Source organism: Penicillium chrysogenum (assembly GCF_028827035.1).
Source record: "Penicillium chrysogenum strain IBT 35668 chromosome Unknown utg000001l_segment0_segment0, whole genome shotgun sequence".
In the NCBI taxonomy this organism is placed as follows: domain Eukaryota; kingdom Fungi; phylum Ascomycota; class Eurotiomycetes; order Eurotiales; family Aspergillaceae; genus Penicillium; species Penicillium chrysogenum.
The window spans coordinates 4818756-4835173 of NW_026622749.1; the positions used below are offsets into that span (position 1 = coordinate 4818756).

A 16418-nucleotide genomic window follows, 5' to 3' on the forward strand; every position below is an offset into this window, starting at 1 on the left:
AGCTTGGGGCGAATAGAAGCAAGCAGCCCCCAAGGTGGTTCGGCTGATACCGGTGGGACCGGGGATACGCAGTCCGCTCTTTTCTGCCAACCCCTCCATATCCTATCCTCTTTCTCTCCCACCTTCTTCGCTTCAATTCCATTCTCATTCTCATTAATCATATTACAATGGCTGCTCCTCAAGGATACCCTCTTCTCTGTCTGGAGAACCCCCTCCTCGGTATGTCAACTAGTATCTGGGCATGTTGATAAAATGCTGACATGCTTATAATAGACATCCAGGCTCGTGGGTATGGTTAAAACTGGAGTAAAATGATGCTGTTCTACATGCTGATGGTATTCTTTAGCGACGACGCTCTCCTGGAGAAGTATGGTCTGAAGGCAAATGATGCTATCCTCGCTGAGGACAAGCACATGGGTATCTACGAGGACCTGCTTGCCCGTGATGCCAAGCTGATCCCCGGTGGTGCCGCTCAGAACACCGCTCGTGGTGCTCAGGTATGCATCAAGAGGCTCTCCTGATCTCCAATGTTGATATTGATAACTTTCCCAGTACATGCTCCCTGAGCAGTCCGTTGTCTACATCGGCTGCATCGGTAAGGACAAGTACGGTGAGGTCCTCAAGAAGACTTGCGAGGAGGCCGGTGTCCACACCGAGTACCGTGTCGACGAGGCCCAGCCCACCGGTAAGTGTGGTGTTGTCATCACTGGCCACCACCGCAGCATGTGCACCCACCTCGCTGCTGCCAACGAGTACAAGATTGAGCACCTCAAGCAGCCCGAGATCTGGTCTCTGGTTGAGAAGGCCCAGGTCTACTACGTCGGTGGTTACCACCTGACTGTCTGCGTGCCCGCCATCATCGCCCTTGGTGAGGAGGCTGCCGCTAAGAACAAGGTATGTCATGTGCATTCTAATCCATTGGACCTCCTGCTAACCTGTTTATTTTCATCAGACCTTCATGCTCTCTATCTCTGCTCCTTTCATTGCCCAGTTCTTCAAGGACCAGTTGGATAGCGTCCTGCCCTACACCGACTATACCTTCTGTAACGAGACTGAGGCTATTGCCTACTCCGAGGGCCACCAGTGGGGCACCGAGGACATCACCGAGATCGCCAAGAAGCTCGCTCAGCTCCCCAAGAAGAACACCCAACGTCCCCGTGTTGCCATTGTCACCCAGGGCACTCTCCCTACCATTGTCGCCATCGGCTCTGCTACTGGTACCGTCGAGGTGAAGGAGTTCAAGGTCCGCGAGATCTCCAAGGAAGCCATCAATGACACTAACGGTGCTGGGTGAGTGATATTGATCCCAACAACCTCACATTAATCTATACTAACCTCTGTCTCATATAGTGATGCCTTCGCCGGTGGTTTCTGTGCTGGTATCGTCGCGGGCAAGTCCCTCGATGACAGCATCGACATGGGCCAGTGGCTCGCCAGCAAGAGCATCCAGGAGCTCGGACCTTCGTGAGTGTTCCCCAAGGCAATGCATTAAGAATACTTGCTAACAATTCTCAACCCACAGCTACCCCTTCCCCAAGCAGACCTACTCCCGCTCCTAAGCGTTTATAATGTAGGCCACGAAAACACATAGACTACCAGGACACCTTCAACACATCTCCCAGCCTAATTATGGAAGATTTTGTGCAATAATCCAGTTCAACAACCGGATGAGCACCACCTGACTTTGGATGATTCAACCCTCTATACCCAATTTTTTCCTTTTCTTAGAACCTGATGACTTCAACGTACTGTCTGAAAAATCCAACAAAGCACATACTTTCTTGAGAATATTGTCCTCAAATCATTATATTCCTGTTACAGTGGGACCTCCGAAATATTGGGCTAAACATCCAAATTCTGCCGGTTCTGCCAGTCTAAACCTCCTAATATAGTTAGCGTATAGACACGTGATCCAGCATAAGGGTTAGGTATTTAACTAAGGAGACTGCTAGAAAGACCACTGAGAAGACACAAAACTACCCGAGAAGATGATTAAGAAGGCTGCGGCCGAATAAGCGGCTGACTACCCATTCTTATAACAGTATGTTTAACAGGGAAGTATTTATTGAGTATATAATGGGCAGGCGGTATACAGGGCGGTATATTTAGGTACAAAGGTTTAGCCCAATATTTCGGAGGTCCCATTGTACAACCACTTGATGAATGAACATACATTCGTATTCGAGCGATCTACCTTTCTATTATTCATACAAAGAGCCCGTCCCATAAACTACTATTAAAGGAAGTATGTAAAATGCAAAATGAATTTCGACTGCCTAACCGGCACGATGGGTGTCGAGAGAGTAACCTTTGGGCCCCGAGCAATCTGCAGGCCCATACTCATTTCAAAGATCACCGTATATTCGTGCCGCATGATTGTTTTAACACAGAAGAAAAGACGACAAGGCTAAGGTTGATGGGGATAACGCGGTTCCAGGCCATGTTGCATGAAAAGAAGTAAAGGCAGAAAACAGAACGAAACAAACGTCTTCTCCAATGGCAGATTGCCCATGTCCATATCCTCGTATTGATCATGCCGCGTGTTGAACGCACGTATCCGTCCAGACAAATTGCGAGAGCGAGGACCGAAGAAGTTCCTGCATTGTGGGGAAAAAAGCCATAAGCGTCCTCGTCACCAGAGGACTAGCGCGGGACCTGCCACTTGTGAACTGGCTAGTAGTAATACAATCTCGCCTGGTCATTGTAAAGGTGCATACTGTCAGAGCAGGCCTGAACCTGTTGACTCAATGCAACAAGTCGCATCGCAGTGCATAGGCAGTCATGCTCGCAGACAAACACAGTACACGCCAGTATAGTTGGAGGTCGAGTTGCACTGTTGATTCTGACAGTTTGCCCGGCTGGTAGCTTAATATGCATATGCACATAGAAGAAACTAAAAAATGAGAGCTTGGATGTTCGAATCAGCCTCCTTGGCCACAGGGCGGGGTTTGACCGACTGCTCCAAGCTGCGTTGCAGGCTTGCGCCCTCCAATTCCCGAGTTGTAGGGAGTTGCCCCAGCGAGGCTGCTGGCAATGAAAGCTTCATTGGCCCATGAGGGATGTCCCAGGCTGCTGGACGTCGTCTGGCTCGGCAGTTCAAACGCACCGAAGGTCGTTCGGCCATGATCCCAGCCGCTGGCGGTGGGACGGTTGGATGAGGTCCACGGCGTAGGCATTGATCCTACATCCAGTGAGTCTGAAAACTGGGTCTGGGACATTAGGTGCTGTCGGAGCATGAGTTCTTTTGCTATCTGATCTTGCGACGGTGAGCGCTCAGATGGCATGGTATTCCCAGCAGCCATGGGGTGCAGCGGAGCCCGTTGGCCAGGTTGTGGACCAAGGCCAGGAGGCGTTCGTGGAGGGGCAGTGTCTCTCAGCGGCGTCCAAATGCTGGGGAGGCTGGGGATGGCAGGCCGTGGGGTATATGATTGAGTCGATGGCACCCTGAGGGGCTCAGCTGTATTCAGGGCAGGTGGACCAAGCCCAGGTGGAGGGGCAATTGGGGTGCTGAGTGGTGGAGAGTTTTCGTCACGGAACGGATAAGCATTGACATTGGGTGAGATATGCGTAGGTGTCGATATCTCCCCGGAGCTCATGAAAGCAAATTGGTCATTCGGCGGGGTTTCATACGTGTCCGAGTCGACAAGTCGCTCAACGCCCTCAACGATCTGATGCATGTTGGCGGACATAGATGCCGATGCAGACTGGGAACCGCCAAACAGACTTTGGGCTTCTGCCGCAGAGTATGGATTTTGAACGGCCTGGGGGATATCCTCGCGCTCGATGCTGGCAGCGGAAAGTGCATGCTGGCGGCCATGGGGGCTAGAATAGAATTGGGAAGGCAGATCCTCCTCCTGATAGATAAATGTCTTCTTCTCTTCGCTGTCCACAAGAGCCACTGGGATTTTCTGAACGAAATTAGCAATCTGCTTGTTTGTTTATGATATCTTGAGAGCTCTTCACGTACTCCTCTCACAACCAAATCGAGTCCATCAATCACGAATTCACGAATTCGATAGAGCATTTCCATGTTAGGGTGGCTTCTTTCAATCCCAAGATCATGCATCCGGGGCTTTGGCTGGTCACCACCTCCAATGTATCGGCGAGAAGTGGCATCCTGATCCAGAGGCGCAAAACCAAGACTTTCTTCGTCTTCTTCCAATAGATAATCGATCTCGGGAAGGCTAACCACATCGAAAGAGGATGCGAGCAGGCTCAGCGTACCGGCATAAATCTTCCAGAACTCTTTGATTTGAATCGAGAGTGCCGAGTCCTTTTCCTCTTTCTGCTCAACTAGGGACTCGCTATTTGTAAGTAGCCAGGAGCTGTAATGGCGAAGCGCGGGCAAGATTCGGCGAGCAACCACAGACACCTTGTCCGGGATAGGCGTTGCGTCTTTGCAGTTCGGATCTTCAAAAGAAGCAGTCCGCTCAAGTTCAACCAAAAGTATTTGTAGCAAGGTGAAGAATGTCTTCACATTGATGCGCTGGAAAAAGACGCGTGCATCCAAGACAGACTCCTCTGAGGGATGGGTAAGCAAATGTATGAGCAACGATAATGTTTCGAACTCTTACCGATGGACCGGACCTTAGCAAGGTCCTCGGCCGCAATATTGATGAGACAGAACTTCTGAAGTGCCCCTTCTAGTGACCGTTCTCTAATTTCCACTGCTAGTTGACTTAGAACTTCACTCTCTAACTCATCGTGCTCTGGGAAGTCGGTTCCCTTGTAACATTTGGCATGGAGATATAGGAACCACGGAGTCAAGGCCCTTCCAGGGATACCGGCATCTTCGGGGCGGATCAGCTCTCGTTTAGCCCAGGCGCTCATGATTTTCCGGAGTTCAATCTCCAAATTGCCCTTCGCAGTAGGATGAGGCTCTTGAGCTGAAAGAGCTCTATAGAGATGGTAGGTAGCACGAAGATGATTTCCATCTGCGAGAGCGATGATTGCCAATTGGTTCTGAGATGCACCCGATGCAGGGTTGATCACCGACGCTAAATCATAATAGCCGATGGCAGGGCCCCAGTTGCGATCTTTGCTGACGAGTTCCGATTCGCGATAACGGGAAAGGTCTCCTAGCCGGATAAGGGTTGCGTGGCATGACTGAAGAATGAGCCTGCGCAGATCATTGGAGGGCTTGATGGGAGGTTGGCCGGACAGATCTGGAGATAACATGGTGTCAGCGTGTCTAGAAACCGGCGTGCAGCTTGTGTCTTTGGCCTACTCTCAAAATTGAATTTGCGCGCAACTCTCTCCAGCTCAACAATGCCCCCAAAGCGCGACGATAGATGCTGGATGTATCCTCGGTAAAACCGCTGGCTTGACTTGATGAAGTCGAGGTAATGGCGTTCGAGTTTCCGCCTCTCAACTGGTTTTTTCTTGCCGTGCTCTTCGCGAAACTAATTGACACACAAACACAGTCAGTGAACCCACATTTGCGAAAAAGCTTCGGTGGGGTACTCACGCGAAGCAACTGCTTGCGAAACCGATTGTTCACTTTCAAGTGCGCATCCCAAAGGCGACTCTCCACATCGACCTTGCGGGCAGCGTTGAAGTCCAGAAGGATTGCATTCTGAGAAGAGGTCCGGAACCTATGTGAAATGAGGTCAGCCTCGAGACGGCGTGCGCGCGGGGCTTATCACTGACTCGGAAAGGAAATGTTCGAATTCGTCGAATGTGCGCCGTTCTTGCGAGAAACATTGCAGAAGCTCCTTCTCAGCTTCTATCGCAGTCCTGTATCACACAACTGGTCAATGTTCATAGTCTAGCCGAAATCGAGGGGAAAGCACTGACTTCCAGGCATCCGTGAACGAGGGCGCCATCAGGAAGTTAGCCCGGGAATCCCGAGCGTCAACCTCGCCGGTCAGATGGCTATGGCTTGGAATATGAGCGGCGGAGGAGCCATCAGTATGTGAAAGACATGAAAGCGCACGCTGATGGGGATGAGAGCCGAGTTGAGTATGAAAATGCATAAATGCGGTCCCTGATATCCGCGATGATTGGTGTTGCCAAGGCGGGAGGTATCGTGGCGTATGCCGATTACGGCGTTTTATTTCATCTGGTCATCAACACACCTGTTGACGGGGTAAAACAAGTCAAATGTACAGTAAAGTAGTACGGAGTACAAGTGTAAAGAAGAAGATAAATACGTTTGTGATTCAAAGTATCTGGGTTATAGATCGTCATTTACAGATCCTGCATTACCACATACGGATACGGTCGTAGCATCCATGGGACTTTCCTGTGTAATTTGGCCGATATTTTCAGGTGGTTTAAAGTATTATTTATAAGGGATTTACCTACAACATAGGTATACATAGGTATACAGCTAATATCGTAGTGCTACACATACCGAACGTGACATTCTAAAGTAAGAGACCAGGAAAAGTTATATAAAGGTACCTAGGTAAGCTGAATGGAAAGTAATGGAATCGACATTCCAAGGTTTAACACTTACACATTACTACTTTCCAAGGTCGTTCAAACTCTGTAGGCTGCCCAGGTGAGCCTACAAATAACTAAGCTGCTAACTTAACTTTAGAGATCCACATAGTTACCCCTAACAAGCATATATAGCATATAGAACCTATGTGTTCTATACAGAGAAGGCGGAGAGTGGAAGAAATTAAGTCTCGCATGGTCGCTGCCAACCTCCGTACTCTCGCCAAGTTGACCTATCAATCGAGAGATCTCATCAATCATATGCAAGGCGAATTAGATCATGTCTAAACGACCGCGAAGCCGCTCGAGATCCCCATCTCTCGATCAGGACTCAGTATCAGTGTCCTCAATTACAGTTAATACTACAACTCCCCTCCTGAGCGCAACAAGCTCATCGACAGTGATACCAACATCCTCCCCGAGGTGATGCATTGCTCCTTACCGCCTCACCGCGAGACGCTCTCGTTCACATCCTACGAGGACTACGAGGTCCATTATCTTCAATCCCATGTCAACCGCTGTTCCGAGTGCAGCAAGAACTTCCCCACTGGTCATTTTCTCAACATACATATCGAGGAGAACCATGACCCGCTAGCTGCTGCGCGGCGAGCCCGTGGAGATAAGACCGTAAGTCCTAGCTCACCTCCTATCAGTCGGTTTATACCCAGTTTACTAAATGAGAGCACAAGTATGGGTGCTTTATCGAAGACTGTGAGCGAAAATGCTCAACTCCGCAGAAACGAAGGCTACATCTTATTGACAAACACATGTTTCCCAAGGTAGGGTTCCAGACCGAAACAGCCTCCCTATGCCCCTAACACATTCTACAGACTTACAACTTTTACATTGTTAACGATGGTATCGATAAACAAACATCTATGTTGCGGCCCATGAATAGTCACAGACGACGCATCTCAACGTCATCTGCTCTAGAGGGCAGGTTGCGGCGCCGAAGCTCGGCGTCTCAATCGAACCCACCGGCAACAGCAATCCCTGGAACGAAATCATCAAATGAGATGGACATTGATGAGCTAGAAAAGTCTATGTCTGCTCTGAAGTTTGTGCCTACAAGCGTTTCTAGAAACCGCAATAAGGTGTCTGGCAAATAGGCTTGTCCGTGGACGTTGTGGTCGTTTATAAACGCACAGTCATTCCTACGAGAGATGAAATAATGACCAAAATGGATAAATAGAGACGAATACATATTTCACTGGCCTTTTTCCCCGTCTCTGCAGGGGACCCCCCCTATCCATGTCGTCCATGTTGTACCACTCAAAGTCGAATAGGTAAAGTCTTGAAGAAAAGAAGCTCAAGAATAGAAAACAGACTTACTTTTGAGATCACCACTATATGCAAGTTCTGGAGAAACAAAAAGGATGCCCAAATGAAACAAGACAGGAAGTTGCTATTGTCCACAACAAACACCAGTAGGGTATAGACAACACTAAGCAAGTGACGAAGTCATAATACATATAGATCAAACAAACATTGAACGCAGATCAACCGGACGTCCTAGTTCCCCCATATACAAAAACTCCCTGAAACATCATTCAAAAGAGAAAACATAGGATCATTAGCATGGCCATTGCAGGGAGGCCATGAATTTTTCTTTTTCCTTGGTAAAGATGTAGTTGCATCTTTGCCTCAAAATTTGATGGACCAAGCATCAAGCCCAATTTCCGTGTACCATGGCGGCACACCGATATTCACCACACCTTGAGATTCTCTCCTCAATAGAACTAATACCACTCTCCCGAGGGAGATTCCTCGAATCCCAAATTAAAATTCCAGAAGATCCGCATATGCATCCAAGCTTGAGCCGACCAAATCAACGATCGCCCAGCTAGTATTGCCCTTGAAAGTCCGCGCCCAGACGCGGACAATCGCAACACTTAGCTGCCGCACTTTGTAAGGATTCGCCATGAAATCCATATCTGGTGCGCCAGGCGGATCAACAGCCATTTCGGTTTCATCCATCATGCTCTTGATCCACAAGAGCAACTTCCGCTCATGCTCCGACAATCTCTGCTCAGACTGCGTTGTGGGGATGGCGAGGAGCCAGCGACTAAGAAGAAAAGCACACTCCAGACTGCAGAGCGAATGCTGAATACTCCAGAAGAACGAATGTGTCCTGGCCACAAAGTCAATTCCCAGTCGTACCGGGATTGAAAGAGCATGCGCTGAGTGAAGCAATGCCATAATCAGCCGCGGGCTACGTGCGATAGCAGGGGACTCAGTCAAAGCGGCTGCAATTTGGGCTGGATCTTGTGTTATGAGGTGGCGGCAAGGGCCCAAGTCAACATGTAAACGAATGTAGGCGAGTCCCAACAGAGCTGTGGAAGTGAATGCAATGGGGCCGGCCGGATTCTGGGGATCGATACTGGACTCGGGTGTGCGTTTCCATAGAGCCTTCCACGCACTCAATGAATTGTCCAATACATTCAAGTCGTCAGGTCTCAAACTAGTGCCCTGCATATGCGGCGCGGAAAGGCAGAGCTGCCGAGCAAAGAAGATCTGTTGGATGATGGCGTGGATGAGAATATAGTTCCCAAGGGGGGATATAGGTGCCGACGGGATTGACATGGATGATTTCAGGAAGAGTCTGGCAAAGGCCTCTTGAAAGGGCACGTCTGATCCCTGCCTGGAGCGATGAACGCGGCGCCATTGTGGCGCATTGCTTGCTTTCCAGAGCTCGTGAGAGCACGGCATGTTCAATTTCAACTCCGCGTTCAGAATCAGAGGAGGGATGTTATACATTGTCGAGTGGAGGTTGAAGAAACAGTAGACAATAAGCTTCGTACGCCTGTTGCCTTCTCTTCGCACCCACTCCTCCCAGCTGATAGGGTCTGATGTGGGAGGTAATTCAGACAAGCCATGTTCACGCACAAGCCTGGCCAGAGTACTCTGGAGCGAGAGAATCTCCCGCAGGAGCTCTGGATGTCGCTCCCAGGATGCGAACACAGTCAGCAGCAAAAATGTCCGAATCACTTCCATATGAGCATCTGAGTCATCTGGCGTGTATATCGATGCGTTGACTGGTGCGTTTGGCATTTGTTGATGATGTTGGAAAGGGCTGCTCGCCGTGTTAGAAATCATCGATGAACCACGAGAGTTGGGAAACCCAGATGGTGGGGAGATATAGTTCCATGACGGCTGAGGTACTTGCTTGCTGTCTCGCCGACGGAGCCGCTCCAATAAAATTGCTTTGGCCGCATGGAAAAGGTCGATGCCCCGGCTATTTTCAAACCGATAATGTGAACCAGCAGCTGCCAGCGCTAGCGTAAGTTCAGGGGAAGTTTTAGCAACCGATAGCGTAGGGACATGTATAAACGGAAGATGCTCGTTCAGTCCATTGATATATCCGGCGAAGAACCGAGATAGGGCATGCCGCGACGGCGGAACAAATCCTTTCGGAAGAACATATGAAAACTCTTCAAGCTTTGAAATGAACGCTTGGCGATCTGAATTAGAGATGTCCCATGCTGGTCGCGTACTCTCATCAGCAAGGCCGATACGATCGTCCATTTCGTGAGATTCCGGCTGTAGTGATGGCAGCCGGGATCCAAAATTTGAAAAGGACGGGTGGTCTTCCGCGGCCCGCGGGTCATTCATGATATCCCCGCCAAGTCGTGTCGATATAGCCTCACGGGGTGGTTTCGAATCGATCGACATACCAGGTGGTAGCATGGGCTCCTCGACCGACGAGAACACACCTGAGTCCCAGTCAGACGACAAACCCACACTCTCCAAGAAAACCGTGAAATCCTGGACTGGGTCCCCAAGATCAGTGAGATCGAGAATCGAAGGCTCTACACCGTAATTATCGGCAATTGCCCTCTCCTGGACATGAGGAAGTGGTTGTGATGTAGGAGCGGCTGTGTGTGATGGCTTTCTCATGGATTCTAGGCTCTCCTGTTGACCCTCCAAAGCCACATGGCTCGCGGCATGAGATAGAAGATTTAAATCATATCCCCATGATGGATTAAAGTGAGGTGTGTCTATAATCGATGGGGTTTGGACCTGGACTTCAGGTGGGGCCACTTGGGTGTGGACTGGGATGGCATCTGCAAGCTCTAGCATGCGCGACTCATGATGGGCGGGTTGGATGAGGTTGGACTGAATTGGTATTTCGTGGTTGTTTTCGTGACCATTCTGAACCCGTTGTTCTCGACTGGCTGCACTTTCGGCAGGGTGGACTAATCGCTCATGTCGCACTAGAAGGTCACTGCAAAATTATATTGATAAGCGATTGGCATTCTATTCCGGAAATTAAGCGCAGTAGGAGCCTACCTCCGAGCAAACGATTTGGAGCAAATGTCACATGAAAAGGGTTTCTCCTTTGTATCTGTTGTCCTACATTAGACGAATTCCAAGGAGCCGGGAGCAAGAGGGGGTTACTCAACGGGTGCGGAGATGGCGTTGGAGATGCTCTAAGCGAGCAAAAGATCGACTGCAATATTCACACGACAGGGACTTTCGGTGAGCAGCACCTTTCTTTTTAGATTTGGCCGATTTTTCGTCCTCCATCGTTTTTGGGGTTTTGGGGATGGAATGGGGGAGCGCACTAGAGAGGGGAAGAATTTGAGGCCGCGGGCTGTTTGAGCGGGGAAATTGGCCTAAACCCCCACAGTGAGGGGACGGTCACGTGTTGTATAGAGCTTGACAGGTATACAACAAACGATTCTTTTTTTTTCATTCTACGTATGCAAAAATGGTCTGATCTCCATGCTGTATTGCCCATGGCATGTTGGATGCGAGCCTAGTGCTTGATGCTGATGCCCCAGGCCGGGTATGCATGCGCTCGGTTCTCCACTGGTGCGGAGAGCGTTATTTGATTGAACATTGTCCAGGATAGATAGGGTTGCCTGGAAGTACATATGAGGCATCGGCGGGGTAGGTATTATGTCCATAGAGATCTGGGTAGTGGAAGACTCCAGGTAAAGGTTATAGGGTTCCCGTCTAAATGCCCTACAGCTTTATTGGTAAGTAGTAGAGAAACCACAAATACTTCATAAGGGTTCCGCTTCGTTTTCTATCAAGTATAAAGTATTATATGGTTAAAAGACAGAAAGATGCAGTAATTCACAATAAAGTGGTAGCTTTTAGTGTTGTGTAGGCAGTACTCAGTATGAAGTGGGTAGAAAGATATATATACTTCATACACTGTCTTTCTTTTACTCCGTAGCGAAGACATCACTCTTAATTGAGTTCAATATATCGTACCCAACATAGATCCAGCTAGCAATTAAATGCATATGAACGAAATTGAACCACCTAAGACAACCCTGTATGCTTCGCTTGGGTAGTTTCACCTCATAGAGCCAGTGTTTCACTAGTGGGGGCTCGCACCACTTTTTTTTCCCCTTCTTCATTTTAGTGGCTTCTTGTCGGTTTCGGGTTTAAATGGGATTCAAAGGTGGATTCCTGGAACTGATCGAAGAAACAGCCAATGCTAAGGTTGAGGCAATCTCTACCCGAAACCTTGTCTGACTGGGAAGAGCTATGATAGCCGAAAGGATGATGGTGCTAGTTCCAGCTCAACGGAAGTATAGTGTTGATACCAGTGAACATAAGAATACAAGACACTCCTGGTTTGTGCCGCTGGTTCACTATAGGATGCTAGGTGCACCCTGGCTTAGACAAGCCGGAGAGACTCATTAGACGCCAGCACACTAGCGCTGTTGTGTCAGAATAGGAAACTTGTAGTTCTTCATCTTCGGACCATGAACAAAGATTTAAGAAACCGTAAGAGCCATGAACCGATATTTACCAGTGCCCAGGTGTGTCTTCTGGCTTATTACTGTTCAAATTATTCTAACGGTTCTTCCATATTCATGGATGTCTTCTCAGCCGCACCATAAAGCCGACTAGATGACTATATATTGTATATTGTGAGTGGATATCGGCAAAAACCAACCTCTAAAGGCTGTCAATCCATAGTGTTAGGCAAGGGGGTGACGAACTATATGTACAATCTATAGCTCATAACCTTATCAAAGCCTCTGAGTACAAACGTATATTTCCTATAGACTCTGAAAGCAAAGAAAATGCCAGAGGGATGAACTTATAAAAGCAGCTATTATATGAAAGTCCTTTGAATCCTGAGCCATGATAACTCGGGAGCACTAGAATAGAACAAAAGTGGGCTTTTTTTTTTTATATAGATGAAACGAGAGAACCTATACTGGTGTGAGACAGTTCAACAGAAACGCGTGGAGAAAACATCGGGTTTAGCCTTCCCCCTTGATACGCCCAAGGCTGCCCAGGTAGGTGCGCCTGGGCATGTATCACCTTAGTCAGAGAGAACTCTCCCGATCCATGGATGTTCCAGCCCTGGAGGTTTCATATCTCAAACTCTACCATCTCTCAAACCTTCCAAGGTTTGGCCTCTTCCCGAGTTTTGTTCCAATCTCCTTCTCATTCCCAAGTGCGGAGTTGTAATCTCGATAACCCGATCACTAAGTGGCCCCGATCTCGCCCCCAAAAAAGCTCAGACGGTAAGTTGCATCATTGAGGTCCCTCATTTCGATTTCGCCCGCTCTGCTAGAATTCACCCATTGTTTCACTCTGGTCAGTGTCTTTCAATATTCATTGTGGTTGTCTCTACTGTCTCGTTCCCGTTCCCGTTCCCGTTCCCTCTCCCGATCCCTCAGAAGTGCCCCCGCCGGGGCTGAGTGAGAATCAAAACCACTTGGAACATGCGGCTGACTGAGTATCAGGGAACCGAGGTTATGTGTTGACCGGCGCCGCATCTTTCTTCGGATCCCCCGTTCAACTTGACGCGAAGAACCCCCGAGAGTGTGGAGGAAAATAACGCTGTGCCGATCAATCGCAAGCGACCAGCACGTGAACCTGACGAGTCGTTCGCTTGACCTGATTTAGCCATGTTGGCTCCTAAGCAGTATTCTGCACCTACGAGTGCATCTGCGTCGCAACCATCGACCGCATACCACACCAATTCGTCCCAACGACCCGCGACGGCTACAAGAGCCCAGGATGGAATGGGGTTTACCAGCCCAACAAAGTCGGACCTTTCCGAGGGGCAAGATGAGCTTACATCGATCCGGTAAGGCCTTTTGAGAAATGACCCGAGATTCTGCATTGATCCTGACTGTCGACAGGTCCTGGGATGAGAGACGAGTGGTCGCCTGGCTTCACAGCATCAAATGCGGGCAATATGAGTCGATATTCAGAGGTACGCATATGCACGGCCGTCCCGACCTTGCACCCAGGATATCACTAATGATTTACAGCCAACAACTTCAACGGGGACAATTTGCTTGAATGCGACCAAAAGATCCTGCAAGAGATGGGAATCAAGAAGGTGGGCGACCGAGTGCGCATCTTCATCGCTATCAAGCAACTCCGAAACAAATCTGGAACAACATCACGACAGAAAAACATGGTGCGTTGTGGTGACACTATACTGGTCGTCTCTTCTACTTTTTGCTGATCTTCAACACAGAATACCCTAGCTGCGCTCGAAGCCACGGCGCTTTCAAATTCCTCCCGCCATTCTCATTCCCGCCTACCATACCGACGCACATCTCAGCTGGCTGATGATGGTTATCTGAACAGCAAATCTCTGTCGCAACCTGCGTCGCCACCCGCTGGGGACTCCGAAAGAGGCCCATGGCGGAAGGACTACCTTAATCACCCATCTTCAGGTGGCTCAAGTTCTGGCCGAAATACCGGTACGACGAACGAAGGTCGACCGAGCTCCCATCCTCGAAATCCTAGTCTTGATGGTCTCACAATGGGTCCCCTCCCGTCAAACTCCCCTGTCATCCGTGTTATCCACACCGGTGGACAAACCAAGGTCTTGGATGTTCGGAACTGCAGGACACCGGATGAAGTTATTTTGTGTGTCTTGAAGAAACTACAGCTTCCTGAACACCAGTACAGAAATTACTGTTTCTATGTGTTGGACGGATTGGACCCAGAACAGTCAAATTGCCGGAAGCTCACCGAGTCGGAGCTCATGGAGATCTGCGATGGCTTCAACAAGTCTGAGCGAGGTCGCTTGATCCTGCGGAAGATCCATGCTGGGGAGCCCGATGAAGATGAGCTTCGTCGTGCATCTCAGCTTGCGTATGATGAGAGTCAGGCCACCCACCAGCACGCTCTGAATAACTCCAACCAGCGCCAGAAACACAAGATCCAGCAACTTACCGGCGAATCTTGGCATAATATCAAGCAGCCGCTTTCTCCGCTGGGCCCTCGACATCGCCCATCCAACTCCAGTGTTGACGAATCGCAAGGACCGAACAATGAACGCAATCCTGTGGCTAAACTCCGCTCGTTCTTCGGACAGAGACCTCCAAGTGAGATGATTATCCACGAACTACAATCATTCTTCCCCAGTCATGACCGAGAGAACATCGAGAAGACCATGCGCAGGTCTCAACGTTTGAGTCGCGCCGCAAGTCGAATGAGTGTCGTGAGCAACTACAGCGTTGCATCAAGTATGAAAGATGCCCCTCCTCTGCCGCCATTGCCCCAGTTACCTGCGATTCCCACCATTTCCGATGCATGGCTCCATGGCCCTGGAGTAGCACAGGCAGTACGAGCGCCGCGCCCCATTTCAGTTTCCAGGTTCAACCTACCTCAAGCTTCATATCGTGATTCTATTGCATCTAGTTCCCTTCAGCCACTTCAGGAAGAATCACCCACTGAGCCTAACCGAAAGTCATATGTCTCCTTTGAGAGTGGCTCCGACGAAGTAAATCAATCGCGCCAGTCGCGCCAAAGCTTTGAGAGCCTCAGTGTCGCAGCCACAGATGGCGGTTCCTTTAATGATCGGATGAGCATGATAGTAGCCGAGGATGGCGAAGAAGAGGATGATGGCCTTGTGGACTTCCTGGCTGGAAATAATTTCGCACCGAAGAACTGGATGAAGGGGTCTCTGATCGGCGAGGGTTCTTTCGGAAGCGTTTACCTGGCTCTTCATGCTATTACTGGAGAGCTTATGGCTGTCAAGCAGGTTGAAATCCCGTCTGCTACTCAGGGCACAGAGTTTGACCAGCGGAAGAACCTCATGGTCAATGCTCTTAAGCATGAGATCGAGCTGTTGCAAGGCATGTCCCACCCGAACATTGTGCAATATCTTGGCACCGTCGCCGACGACCAGTATCTCAACATTTTCCTGGAGTATGTGCCTGGTGGGTCTATTGCTACAATGCTGAAGCAATACAACACCTTCCAAGAACCCCTTGTCAAGAATTTCGTTCGACAAATCTTGGCCGGTCTGTCATACCTCCACGGGCGGGATATCATCCACCGTGATATCAAGGGTGCCAATATTCTAGTTGACAACAAGGGCGGTGTTAAGATCTCCGATTTCGGTATCTCCAAGCGTGTCGAAGCATCCCACCTCCTCGGTGCCCGCGCAAGTGGCGGCGCTGGTGCCCATATCCACCGCACATCCCTTCAGGGAAGTGTGTACTGGATGGCACCCGAAGTCGTGCGACAGACCGCGCACACCAAGAAAGCCGATATCTGGAGTCTGGGCTGTCTCGTCGTCGAGATGTTCATTGGTGCCCACCCCTTCCCGGACTGCAGCCAACTGCAAGCCATTTTTGCTATCGGCAGCAACAAGGCTCGCCCCCCCTGCCCCAGACCACGTGAGCCAGGAGGCTGTAGATTTCCTCGACATGACTTTCCACCTGGACTACGAGCAGCGACCTAGTGCTGATGAACTGCTCCAGTGCGAGTTCCTGTCTGCGCCTATCGCATAATAAGCGGTAGTCACGGTTTCCTTGCCCTTTCTTCTCTTCTGTGTCTCTCTGATGCATGTATGTACTATGATTTTACGTATGATGGTGACTTGCCCGTCCACGGGTCTATTAAACGAGCATATCAGCTTTGGGTTCCTTCTCGGTAGTACTTGATGCAACTGAGCAAAGGCCCCTGTTGTCACTTCCCGATCATCCTGTGTACTGTTCGCTGTAAATGTATATTGAATCTAAGCCAAA

At 49.5% G+C, this 16418-nt stretch overlaps 5 protein-coding genes across 5 annotated transcripts; 3 read left to right on the forward strand and 2 right to left on the reverse strand.

Annotated features, from left to right (window-relative positions):
- Nucleotides 1–167: 167 nt before the first annotated feature.
- On the forward strand, nt 168–1559 carry N7489_001910 (adenosine kinase; the record flags this gene model as incomplete). The annotated part of the gene is made up of 7 exons (XM_056707665.1): nt 168–219; nt 274–289; nt 347–497; nt 553–894; nt 953–1290; nt 1351–1464; nt 1523–1559. The coding sequence occupies 7 exons, from the start codon at nt 168–170 to the stop codon at nt 1557–1559; spliced, it is 1050 nt and encodes a 349-aa protein (XP_056571967.1).
- A 1362-nt stretch (nt 1560–2921) lies between these two features.
- Nucleotides 2922–5975, reverse strand: N7489_001911 (uncharacterized protein; the record flags this gene model as incomplete). The annotated part of the gene is made up of 7 exons (XM_056707666.1): nt 2922–3908; nt 3968–4521; nt 4575–5165; nt 5228–5402; nt 5468–5594; nt 5650–5736; nt 5797–5975. The coding sequence occupies 7 exons, from the start codon at nt 5973–5975 to the stop codon at nt 2922–2924; spliced, it is 2700 nt and encodes an 899-aa protein (XP_056571968.1).
- Nucleotides 5976–6724: 749 nt separating this feature from the next.
- Nucleotides 6725–7553, forward strand: N7489_001912 (uncharacterized protein; the record flags this gene model as incomplete). The annotated part of the gene is made up of 4 exons (XM_056707667.1): nt 6725–6799; nt 6826–7071; nt 7134–7223; nt 7275–7553. The coding sequence occupies 4 exons, from the start codon at nt 6725–6727 to the stop codon at nt 7551–7553; spliced, it is 690 nt and encodes a 229-aa protein (XP_056571969.1).
- A 670-nt stretch (nt 7554–8223) lies between these two features.
- On the reverse strand, nt 8224–10971 carry N7489_001913 (C2H2-type zinc finger protein; the record flags this gene model as incomplete). The annotated part of the gene is made up of 3 exons (XM_056707668.1): nt 8224–10669; nt 10735–10789; nt 10848–10971. 3 exons carry the CDS (start codon nt 10969–10971, stop codon nt 8224–8226), a joined length of 2625 nt encoding a protein of 874 aa, XP_056571970.1.
- A 2357-nt stretch (nt 10972–13328) lies between these two features.
- N7489_001914 (STE11 family mitogen-activated protein kinase kinase kinase) lies at nt 13329–16181 on the forward strand (the record flags this gene model as incomplete). The annotated part of the gene is given in 5 exon segments (XM_056707669.1): nt 13329–13510; nt 13566–13639; nt 13698–13849; nt 13910–16067; nt 16087–16181. 5 exon segments carry the CDS (start codon nt 13329–13331, stop codon nt 16179–16181), a joined length of 2661 nt encoding a protein of 886 aa, XP_056571971.1.
- Between the last annotated feature and the right edge of the window lie 237 nt (nt 16182–16418).